Source organism: Odontesthes bonariensis, chromosome 21 (genome assembly GCF_027942865.1).
Source record: "Odontesthes bonariensis isolate fOdoBon6 chromosome 21, fOdoBon6.hap1, whole genome shotgun sequence".
Lineage (NCBI taxonomy): Eukaryota > Metazoa > Chordata > Actinopteri > Atheriniformes > Atherinopsidae > Odontesthes > Odontesthes bonariensis.
Genome location: NC_134526.1, coordinates 16,744,332 through 16,757,121, shown reverse-complemented (window position 1 = coordinate 16,757,121; position 12,790 = coordinate 16,744,332). Strand labels below are relative to the sequence as shown.

Genomic DNA, 12,790 nt, shown 5'->3' with positions numbered 1-12,790 from the left:
TAGAAGATTATTCCAGGCACTTTGTTTTTTTTTTTTGTCTCTTCCACATTAACAGAAATGTAAGGGAACGTCGGTGTATTCGTTATAAAAAGGCAAGAGCTACGTGAAAGACTGACATTAAATGGATGTTTCCATATAAGGAGCAAAGTTGCGCTTTAACGTTGAGCTCCTCTTGCTGAATGACTTCAGAAGGAGCACAGCAGAGCAACTTCCAGACAGTTTTTGATATTGGAAGGACTGAAAATAAAGGTGAAAAATAAGAAATTAAAAAAGAAGGTATCTACTTTAAAAAAAAAGTCATTTGAACTCAAATGAAATTTTGCGTTGAAGCAGCTGGATCCTGGCTTTTTAGTTTGACCGGGTTTCCAGCCTCATGCGGGATGCACATAATTTCCATCCCTGTTTTTCCTCATCCAGCACTAACTGAGAAGATGTGCCGCGATCATGTTGGCTCTTCCGTTGCAAAATCAACACTGTGGGTCAGATTTAGTCTTTGCAGTTATGTGTCCGAATGTGTGTGATGTCACAGCTGCTCGCACGTAGGTCCAGTGGAGATTCCCACTGTCAGTCTGCTGCCTAAAGGCGACAGAGGGATGTGGGGGACATAAAATCAAGGCTTAAACCGCCGATTTTGGCGGAATATCAAATCATAGAAACTTTGAAGGAATTAAGCTGTCAGTATAAGTGGGAAAATATATAAGCCTGTGTGTGTCTGTTGTCTTTTCTTTTCTTTTCTTTTTTTTTTTTTTTACTAAAGTTTCATTTAAGTTGAAAAAAAAAAGTCAAATAAAAAAAATACATATAGCCACACATTACATACGAGTCTCACAAAAAAAAAACGCGCGTCTGGAAAAGAGGTGTGTTCGTGTCAGGATGAACTCCTGCTGCTGACACCAAACGATGCGATGAGTGTCAGATATGAAAGATAACAGCAGTTATCTTCGATATGAGGAGAAGCCAACACTTTTCTGTGGGTTCGATGAAACCAATAGCTTACACCGGTGCCGTCAGAATGCTACTGGGAGTAGTTGTTTTCAAACGATGGTTGTATTCAAACAGCCTACATAGCCTATCAAATGCTCAGACCTCCTTTCAGCATCAGAAACGTGTCCAACACAAACATCCTTTTCGTCCCGATTTTAGCTTGGTCGCTTTTCCGCATTTTATGTCAAATAGCGCGCGCAGAGTAGTTCTGATTTCATCTCCCACCGTGGCAATGTTTTATAGCTACATTTTCTTTTCCTGCTTGGTATTTTCGATTCTCTCTTCTCTTCATTTATTCTTCCATATATGGTCACGACAGAGATTTCTAACATTATTGCTGACGGTTGACGATAATGGTTAAATTAATTTGTTTTCATTGAAGTGAAGCTGCATATCAGTTTAAATAGTTTTTCTTCAAACAGTCATTATCATTACTATTATTATTATTAATATTAATGTTAATATTAATAGTAATGTTAATAGTAATATTACTATTAATATTATATTATTATTGTTAGTATTTTATTTATTCCTGAACGACTTCTGAGGACATTGAACTTACCACATATTCATCTAACAAGCAGGGAATAATCATCTGTCAAAAGCTGACACGTTCCACTGTGATTTTCTTTGGGCCTTATGTGCGTCTTCCTACACTATGAGGTACAAATAAAATGATGATACATTTGTTTTACATCTTACATTCTTTACAAAGTAGAACCTCAGCGTGTCTTAATCTTAATGGTCACATTTCACTGATCAAGCGTCTTGGCCATCCACATCTCCCCTCCAGCGCAACTGAACAAACAGTCAGAAGGAAAACAATTGGGAAAATATTCAAATACAGGCCACCCAGGCAAAATAGCGCATTGGCGTATACTTACATTGCTCTGATTTCAGATTCATCTTCCAAGTCACTTCTTCTGTTTGCAATAAGAGCAGTGAAGGCTGCGCAGGCCCGTGAGAGTTTATTCGGCGCACGAACGAAGCAGGAGTCCGCTGATCAGTTATCTGTCACCTGAGCGTGAGGTTGCACGCGACTTCATTTCAGTTGGCGGGTATTGACCGAAAGCAATTTTTTTTTTGGTTATCTTAATGGGCTGCAGCTTTTCTAAGAAGGAAACACCTAAAAGGTCATATTGTGTTGGAAATTGTTATTTGACGCGACTTTGTCGTGAATTTTTTTTTTATTCTTATTTTTTAAAGATGCATTTAAAAGTCATTCATCTTGTTTTATTTTATTTTATCCATATCTGTGCTCGTCGTCTTGTCGAATCAACCCCCCAAAACAACTGACACACAATTACACTTGAGGGCATCTTATGAAACAAGTGGATCCATTTCTTATCGATTTCAATGATTTTTCCGAGTTATTTAGATTTAGATTCAGCCTCATGTTGCAGCAGATTGTTAATATTGAAACGCCACAGGAGCAAGAAGGTAGTCAGACTGCTCTGTGGAGAGGTGCGCGCAGCAGCCATTTTTTTTTTTTTTTTTTTTTTAAAGAAATATTATTCCCAATCATGTTAGGTTGACATGTTTGCTGCTATCTGTCTGTTTAAATTTCCCTGCAGTGGAGTAGACAAAGGAGGGCGCGCCGCGGACAACAGATGCGTTGTGGCTGCCGTCGAAATATGAACCACCATTTTGATACTCATTGCGTGCAGACCGACATTTCCTGTCGGTAGAATGGCAGTAGCCTGCATGGTTTCTGTAGAGACAGAGAGCGGACTGGTGTGAGCTGAGAGGACTCAGCCGCGCACTGACTGCACGCTGCTGCTGCTGCTGCTGCTGCGGGTCTCCATATTTGGCTGTGAGTCGATGAAAAGTGAGTGCGCAGGAGCCGCAATGGCGACAGCCGCACATGAATAAACAGAGCTGGCTCTGTGAGAACATTATTGGCTCTCTGGTTTCTGGGCAACTGCTGCACATAGCTCCCTGTTCACTGTCTTCCTGGGCGACATTTTCTGCTGAAGGAAGCTCAAGACACAAAACCACAAGGGAGGAAACTGTGAAGCCGCGTGTCCCTGACCTGCAGCTTTGTCGTATTTCAGCGCATGGTTTGAATTAGAAATCATCCTCTCCAGCGGCCTGATACACCACAGAACCAGCTCTCATGTCTCACACTGTAGGCTAACTCTTAACAGGTTTTCAGGTTGGTCTATTTCTGAGGCTCTCTGATAAGAATGCAGTTCCCTTGAAACCATCCAAGTTTGTTTATAAGTAAAACGAAATAAACAACAAAACAAGCGCTTAATTAATTAATGATTTGGCTTTTTACCCTTAAATTTATTCCTGTCATTTTTTTTTTTTTTTTGAGAGATCACAGGCCTGCAGTGGGTCACATGCAGGAATTTAAATTAGAGGCAGGATCCTGCCGGGCGGCACCGTGCGCAGATGAAACTCTGCAGAAACCAGCTCTGCCGCTGCTGGCTACTATGATAAGAGGGAATGTGAAACATCACACTTGGTCTATAAATATGTTCCCTCGCTCAACGATGTTTCAGTTTCCTATAGCTACTAATGCCTGACTGACTCAAAGTGACAAGAGGCCCGCAAAGACAGCTAGCTACTATGGAGACCCGCGTGCTGCTCGTGTATTTTTGTAATTCCAGTCGCATCAGCCAACAACGAGTCCATTTCACATCTCACATAATGCTCCACGTCACGCGTGACATTGTCTGTCAGGATTCATTTGCTTTTGGGATTTTTTTTTGTTTGTTGTTGCTCTCGACTCTAGTAGCTCACATGTTCCAAACAGGCTATACTTTTGGTAATTCGTTAATTGCTACATTTAATGAGGAATAAATTCATCAGCAGGCCGACCATCTTTGTTTGAAATTCAAATCAATAAAGTGGCCGTTCGCACCTTTTCTCCAGTCAGCAGCGACTAACACAGAGCCACAGTATTAAAAAAAACACAAGTTGAAGGTTTGCAGGAGGAAATTATGATAGAGGTCAAAGACGGGTCAAGTTTGATCTCAATGTGAACCCTTGTGAAATTCTAGACCAGGACCGATGTATTGCTGACATATGAGATCAGTAGAGATTAGCACATGTCCACAAAGTTAACCGATGAGGTTATCACTATAATTACCGGCATTGGAGTTAGAGAAACGATTTGTTTTCTTTTCACACTGTCAGACCAGGATAAAGAGAATTTCTATGAGTCGAATCTAAATAAACAATTATTCAAGACTTTAGAGGGGGCTTAAAACTGTTCATTTTGTTACAACCTATCTATTTACTGAAATTCTCATGAGTAGAACATTGGTTATTCGTGCATTAAAGCGATTAAAAGCCCTTTCTGACACACTATCTTTCTGAGTCTTTTCAGTCAACATTCTTTTATAGGCAACTCCCAAACACACCTCAGACACATTCCAGGGCCTATACGTCTCCCAAAACAGTCAACAGTTAATAATGGAGTCACTTAGGGATCTTAGTTCAACAGCACAAACTATTTCTGTTCAGAGTTCAGGCTCCAGGCCTTCAGCCGACCTTCATTAAGGCTTGAAGAGGCCCCTGAACATTTGGCTGTGTCAAGAAAGGTCAGTATTTACAGTTCATTCATAAAAGTTCAGCTGTGCACAAATGTGTGTCTGCGGCTTTGCATGCGTTTGCCTATGTAAGTCTGGACTTGTGAGTCTGAGTATTCACCTCTGATGATGATGTTGTGGAAAATGCTGTGTCATTGTGACACAGGCCTTCCAAAACACACTTTTTATATCAACTTACGCAGTGTTCTGGGGATGGCAGAAAGCCTACTGACACACACGTTATAATTAAATGTCACATTGATGCCCCTCCCTGCTGCATTGAGCAGAGCTGCACACCAACAAGACATGCAGGTACTGTTTACTTACCCTTCTATAAAGCCTTTCTCCATGATCAAGTCTAAGAATTACATAATCCCCTTCCCTGCCCTGTTCCAGCCATGTATGTTTACATTCCTGTTTGAGGTCAATCTGCAGTTGGAAAATAGTGCATGCGCAAGATTTTAATAAAACAAGTGGCCAGTGCAGTTACACAATACAGAGAGCCCTTTGTGCAGGATTGTTTGTGATTATGCAACATAATCTGTTTTTCTATGCATGCCTCACGACCATGTTCGTGTTATAGTGTTTAATGCTCCCTTCATTCTCTCCTCGAGCAAAGAAGCTTCAGATGAAAATCGTCTACGCAAGTCTTTTTGGAACATTATGAAAACGAGAAATGTTAGCCCCTGGTATAAAGAAAAATAGAACTACACAGAACCCCTCCCACAAGTATCACCACAATGAAATGTCAGAGGTCAGATCTCTGTCTTTATTGTGAAACATACCATCCAAAGAAGCTGAGCCAACAAGTCAGCTGATATAACATACTTTATAACAATCATTTGTAACTCTGAACAGAGTGCAAAAAAGAGGAAGCAACACAAAAAGTAGCAATTAGGCTCCAAATAATTCACGGTGAAACTGTTCAACGGAGTCGGCTGCAGCTTCTAACGCAGGAAACCACTTCCAACTGTTTTCAAACAACACATTAAATTTCAATAAATATGCACTCTTCATTTTCATTATCATAGCATTTTAGCATTCTGACTGGATTTGCATTAAATGTGCATGAAGGCCATTTAGACTCAAATTACATCCAACAGCGTAGAAGTTTCAGCAGCATAATTAAAACGGCTTGCACTCATTGGATTGCATGTAACAGGATACAAAGTCAGCCTCACAAGTCACATTTAATCTCTATAACATACTCATCAATGACCCTGGTAGCTTTTACTAAAACAAATAGTGCTCACGTGTGCTCTTCAGGTTATATGGCGAGCAAAATGAGATGAGCCCCCGCAACATGTGAGGTAAACAATGTGGCTATAAATCACACTTTATTCTAGTAGGAATCAAGTACAGCATCTAAACGGGAAGTCACATTTGATATATGACACTATTTTCTTAGCGTAACTGACCTTTAAGAGTGTACGTGTCATATTTCATTCCTTTCTTAAATGTCAAATATGCAATACAGTAGATCAGGTTGGAACGCAGATGTTTGCTGTATCTAAATGATGAAAGAAAAACATGGTAAAAGAAATGCTGAGGAAATTAATTAGAGGGAGTGGACACTTGATTATGGTCATCAGTGTGTTTACACTATATTCAGATTCACTCGCCTTCTAACTTAACATGGAACGAAATATGCCAATTCACTATAAGGGCACCTGTGTTTTGTGATGATGAAAAAAAAAAAGATAATCTGTGAAATATGACGGATAAAAGACAAGCTGTTTCTCCACTAATGAGACAACCAGACATATTAAAATGTATTAAGTGCTTTCAATTTGATCTTTGATCACCGTACACTCAGTAACTTCCTCTCTGCCTCCTATAAGGATCAAAATTAGAGATATTATTAATAAAAAATATGTAAAAACCTTCATACATCTTAGGTTATAGGTTTGGTACAGGTATGAAACGACAGTAATAGAATCCCATTAAGCTCTGTGACAAATAGACTGATTTTTTTGTGGAATATCTCCACTTAAATGCATTCACTCAAATCCTCGAGGGCACTTTCTTGGCTACAACGTGACAGAGCAGTTTCGGTATAAAACATTATAAGAAACATATTGAATTTGAATGATAAATTATAAATTTTCTATATATACAAAATTCCGATTTTTTTTTTTTTTTACATATCCACATATCAACAAGATCGACCAGATGGTCACTGGTAGTCCCATCTTTTCGACAATTCCTTAGAAAGAAACATATTCCTTGAAGGTGACAGTGAGACTGTTTGTTGTGATGTCAGTGATGATGATATTTCCCATAAAAGGGGAGATTCTTTTAGCAGGTGTTTGGCTAGATTTCTCCATGGATGTCTGTGTGTCTTCTGTCACAGCAGGTGTGTCTTTGACAGCAGGCTCAGGCTCCGGCTCTGGCTGTGTTTCTGCTTCAACCTGCTTTTTATTTTTTGGGCAGCTGAGGTCCATTGGCTCCTCTTGACTGCCCATATCCTCATACGTACATATACTGCTGTGGCGTAGCCCACTACAGTGGAGATCAATGGGTTTTTCCTGAGGTGGTGTGACCACAGTGCTGGGGACACTTAAGCTCCTTGACGCCAGGTACATTTTTTCAACACTCTTGTCCTCCACAGGATCTGAGAGCTTCCGCTTGCGGTCGATGGAGAAGGAGGGGATCCTTATCTGTTCAACAGCTGTAGGAGTTGGGATGCTGGTGTCAACAGTCCATGAAGTCGGAGGAGAGCTGGTAGTCAGCTGTAAGGGCAAATCCTCTGGTAAATCAGCTTGACCACGAGCCACCTCAGTGTTGTATTCCTCTGCTGTGCTTGGTGACGGTTTGGAGAAATGTCTGTCTTTCGGGGAGCATTTTAAGGGATGCTCTGCAGCAGAGAGGGATCTGCCGTTACAGAGTTCTTTGGGGATACCGTTCTCTGGATGTTGCACAATTTTGGTTCTGTGTGCTGGATTGTTGTCAGGTGGTTTGGTGCTTTGCGTTTCTTCTTCTCTTGATGATTCCCCGTGTTTTCCCTTTGCTCCATGAACCTTGTTGCTGTCCATATATTTGCTCATGACAATAACAATACGTCCATTCTTATTTTTATTCTTGATTATCTTCATTTTGCTGCTAATAGCACTTGGCAGGGTGGCATCTTTAGGATTGGGTTTGAGCGCGTTCTCGCTCTGCGCCTCTTTAACAGCTGGTTTCCTCACTTCCACTGCCAGCTCTTTAACTTTGCTCAAGCAACCTGTGTCTTTGTCACGGATCCATTTCTGCTGCAGGGCCAGAGGCAAGTTCCAACCAGGATTTGCCAGTTTACTGGCTGGTTCCTGAACTTTGACCACCTCTTTTAAGCGAAAAGCCTGTGTGTCATACATATGTGGGTCTGGCTCATAGTGGTGATGCTTCTTGCTGTTGAGCTGATAGATGAACTTCTTCTTGCTGTTGGCTAGCTGGTCAGCAGAGACCTCCTGGCTGCTGGGCTGGTACTGATGGTGCTTCTTGCTGTTCAGCTGGTAATGCTGAGGCTGGGAGCGCTGGGCCTGGATGGGATCAGTCTTGATGCTGCTTTCTGCATCCTGACATGCCTCCTCCAAACCTGCAGGAATGCTTGATCTTCGGGCAAATGAGGGCACCTTAAAGAAAAGACAAGACATTTGTTTAGCATTTCAACGATATTAATTAAAATCTTGTGGATAGCTCTAAAAACAGTAACAAACTCATGAACATTTGGGAAGATATACCAGAATTCTAAAACCTCTTGAAGTAATCAAGTAGTAAAAATGCTTTACATTTTCATTCAACTTCAACTTTACATACCTAGCTGAATGTGCATATCTGTCATAGATGGAACCCCTAAGATCGAGCTGAGACAACACTTCTGACATCATTTTGATGATGACAGTTTGAACATAACAGGCAAAATGCCTTTTATGAGAAAGGCTGCTAGATGATTGGTTTAAAAGGAGGTTTTGCTTCTGCTCTAGACATCTGCTGTTAGATCAAAGACTACACAATGCAAACTCTTATCAGAAATCAAATTCAACTATCCAATCAGGACTCTGTTTACAGCCTCCCTCCCACCACATCGCCTCCCCTCCCCTTCCCCATGTACAGGCTGACCCTGCAGCCGTCAGAGGGGGACTGCAACGAAGCGCTCAAGACGCTTCAGCTGTGACCTTAGGTCAGAGGAGTGCCACCAGACATGTCACGCTTTATCCTTGATTGCCGGCCACGTGTGACTCTGGCAGCGTGGTATACCTCTTAAGGCGTGACACTGCATAGCAATCAGCTCAGACTTTCCAAATATATAATCACATTTGGCTCAGAACATGTTTCTGTAAATGCCTGAGCTGAGAGAGTCAAAGCAGGACAGAGTTCTGCATTCATACATTTATCTTTGTCTCAAAAAGCATTTCCACAAAAATGGAAAAAAAAAAATCTCGCGATACAGACTGGTGCAAAAAGAAAATACCCTCAATTAATGCAAACTTTTCAAAAAGCAAGAAATTGTGTTTTGCATATGTGGCTATTTAGCACAAAGAGATAATGAACATATGGATAAAATGAATCCACTCAAGCAGGGCCTCTGCAACCTCAGGCAACTAACAGGGTTTCAGGATAAGAGTGGAGATAATTCCAGCTGTGGAGCCTTTTCTCTCAAAGAAATCTTTAAATAACCATGACCATAATGACAGCAGCTGTGGCACACCTGACTGTACTTCTCCTCTGGCCCCTCATAAAATGAAACTCACAGAACATTTTGGTGAAGCATGATGTTTCTACAGAAACTTTTGTGTCTGGCGATGATTTATCCAGTTACCTGGAGTAAAAGATGTTTTGGTTTTGGACCCCGTTTTCGATATCCCATCAACTGCTCCTGCCTCTCCCTGTGAAAACAAAAGGTTAGGTTTGCTTAAGTTTATTAGGTTACATTACTCAAACCTTTATGCATTAAAATCTAACTACATCACATGAAAAATGACAGGTTTGACAATTGAAGTATTCTCTAATTTTCGTCTACCTGTTCAAGGTCAGAATACTAATGAATGCCCGCACATAAGCCACTGCAAAACATTGTGGTTCTTATTTGCATAGCTCTCCATGGTAATCGCCCCATTCCATATTCTCATTACTGGAGAAACTCAATTAAGGCTACAGCAGGGAGAATCTCTCCCCGTCTTTCAAACATCCTCCCTCCTGTACCACACCCTTCCGCTTCTTATAGTCATTCTCTAATTAGGGTCATGAGGTACAAATGCAGTAGTGTAAAGACTACCTCATTGTGGACTACCTCTGCGATGCTGAAAACATGGATAGCGCCAGGTCTTGTGCAACGCAACGCCTACGCTTTGAAAAAGCAGGATGATAAAAATCAGACTAATGAAAAATGTCTCTTGGAGCAGTTTTCATGGAGGGAGGACAAGGAAGCGTGTTATTTCAGTTGAACTGGCAAGATCAAGCACTGCACCATGTGTGAAATAAAGCTCCCTGATATAAACCTTGACTCATCATTGGCTCATAAATAACCAGCAGCGGGTGAAGGCCAGCTGTAAACAGGCTCAAAACATGCTCACAACCCAGCCTATTGTTGACCTCTTTTTACAGATGTTCCAACTATCAGAGCTACCAGAAAATTGCCACAATAAACAGTCCGCATTGCTATAATGTGTGCAATTTTAAAAGAGCGTCTAACAGGGTGACCCCTATTCACACAAGATTTGGCAATTACAGACTCCCTCGTCGAATCCCCTCCCCCACCCACTGGGAGCAGAGAGGAATCCACACACACAGCGCAGAAGCAGCTCTCCATGACCATCAGCACACAGCCAGACACACACACACACAGCCAGGCGGGCTGCGGGGGAATATGAGAGCGGTACACTGGAAACGTTGAGGAGCACTGCGTGTCAATTAGCCTTTTCAGAAAAGCGAAATTCCTTTCCCCAGCCATCTTGTCTTTACTCCGTCCCATGAGCAGTCTGTTGGCCCACAGAGAGAGTATATATCACAGGCCTCGTGAGTCTAGACAAGGTGCAGTTGTGCACATGTTAAGAGATAAAAATGACAGCAGCATTTGAATTAATTAACATCTCAACCTCTGAGATTGCCATTCATGAGTGTCTAATTGTTTTTTAAGCCTCTGGTAAGCCTGGCCTTACTCACGTTTGAAAACAGCTTGCAAATTTAGGCATCAAAGGTCAGATAGAATCTGTCCACAGAGATAATTCTATGTAATATCTAAAAACAATATTGCAAGACGAAAGAATACGAGGCCAGACTGCAAAAATTAAAGTACAGCTAATACAGTTTGGAGGTCATGCTGATGCAGAGGGATGTTCCTTTAATATCAAAACCACAACAAACAACTCTGCTTGTATCCTCAAGCCTATAAGCTGCAGCTCATATCCTAAATAATTGTAGCTGGATCCACATGAAGATTTGCTTTACAGTTTTTTTGTTGGTCAGTAATAAAGAAAAAAAAAAATGGCCCAAGGGAAGCATTGGCATTCCTCTTGATTCCAGGCCAACCCAAGAGACGAATGAAAATGTATTAAGTCTTCCAACAAAAATCTACTCAGATTTTCTTGGATCCGATCTTTCCATCTCCATGATTTAGGAATTCTCACAACTATATCCCTATTCCGTCCCCCAGGAGAAAGTCCCGGGGGAAAAAAAGGGGCAGAGAGGGGAGAGGGAGGGGGAGGGAGGGAGGGAGGGGTACTAGAGCGCCCCTCCTCCCATGCCCTAATATGGTCATGGCTGAATTGGAGACTGCGCGGCCTCGTCCGAAGTCCACATCTCTCTCACCTGTGTTGAAACGCGACGAGGAGACGCGGGTCAAGGATGTTTTCCTCTGGTTCCCATGTGTTGTATCTGCAGAGAGGAGCAAAACAACTGTCAGAGAGCTGTCACGTGCAAACTCCCTTTTTCTAACCGATTCCCAGGCCTCTGTCACATTCCCACATCTTCACCACTCACTGTGCAGTCAAACTGGACAGGTGAGACAAGCCTCCAATTTATCGTGAAGAACATAATATTCAACACGTGACTATTTAAATACAAAATGACTGAATTGGCAAGAGCGTGGAAAACAACTTTTTTTTTTTTTTTTTTGACACATTCCCGCTACAGCTCTTCACGCAGACATCCAACGGCGGGGGGGAAAAATGTCAATTTCAAAGTGTGTGTGTGCTCCAAACGCTCCTCCAGCACGAACATCGAGTCGGCCATTTTAGCACCACTGTCTCGTAAATTCGCTGGCAGAGCAGAAATAATTAAAACGGGATTACATGGCTGTGCCTACCCCCTTCCCTTGCATAAATTAGTGAAGGCATCCGCGGATACATTGAGAGACACATACCGACCGCGCTCTCCCGGCTACGCACTCGCACACATACAAACCTACACTGAGCGCGCACGCCCTTCAGGCACAACACTTGATTCTGATAAACTGAATAATATTGATATCGCTGCATTGGTAAATTGTTAGAGATGCGTCGGTAAAGCGTGCCTAAATACTTACTTGGGAGACCAGCCTCGCCACTTGACCAGGTACTCTATCTTGCCCTGTGGTGGTGGAGGAGGAGACATTTTTGGTGAGACTCATATTTAAAAACGTAACATTTCAACGTCCCTGGCGCCTTTGCAAACATAGCTTCCACGCTGTTACCTTCCGAATGCGCTTCTTTTCGATGCCCTCCACCGCAAAGACGTGCTCTCCGGCGGCAGGGAGCTCCATTCTCGGTGGAGTCCGATCGCAGGAGAACGGCGAGTAGCTAGGTGAAATATTGGCCACGCACCGTCGATGTGCCTTCTTCTCGGTGCGTGCTGTGCGCGCTTGGTAGTTTTCCAGTTGTATCCAAATCAAACTGTATTCCCTCCACCTCTCTCCCTTCTCTCTCTCTCTCTCGCTCTCTCTCTCCTCTCTGCACACTCCACAGTCCTGGCAGTGAGAAATTCACAGTGGTGCGGCTGCGAGCAGCTCTTTTCGTGCTATAGCTCGGTGGATGACGTCAGGAGGGGAGGGGGAGGTGGAGACCTTGCAGAAAGGTTGGGGTACTATCCAGAGCGTGCTGGACTGCAGGGGGATATTTAGAAATTCAAATAAGTGATTTGGTTACCAAACATATGCGTAAAAATCCACGCATGGTGTTATTTTGCTGTATCCAGTCAAGCAAGTAGAAGTCATTCTCCAACAATTGAGGCAGTCTGCAGTTGACAGAAACACTGAGTGAGTGCTTATTCAAATAGGACAATAAAGCACACGTGGATGTTAAAAAACAGGTATA

The 12,790-nt window shown here is 42.3% G+C and overlaps 1 protein-coding gene across 1 annotated transcript; it reads right to left on the bottom strand.

The window, feature by feature from the left end:
• Positions 1-5,278: 5,278 nt before the first annotated feature.
• On the bottom strand, positions 5,279-12,508 carry cbx4 (chromobox homolog 4 (Pc class homolog, Drosophila)). Its single transcript, XM_075453935.1, has 5 exons — positions 12,172-12,508; positions 12,025-12,068; positions 11,310-11,375; positions 9,322-9,388; positions 5,279-8,134 (listed from the first exon to the last, which is right to left on the bottom strand). The coding sequence occupies exons 1-5, from the start codon at positions 12,238-12,240 to the stop codon at positions 6,731-6,733; spliced, it is 1,650 nt and encodes a 549-aa protein (XP_075310050.1). The 5' UTR covers positions 12,241-12,508; the 3' UTR covers positions 5,279-6,730.
• Between the last annotated feature and the right edge of the window lie 282 nt (positions 12,509-12,790).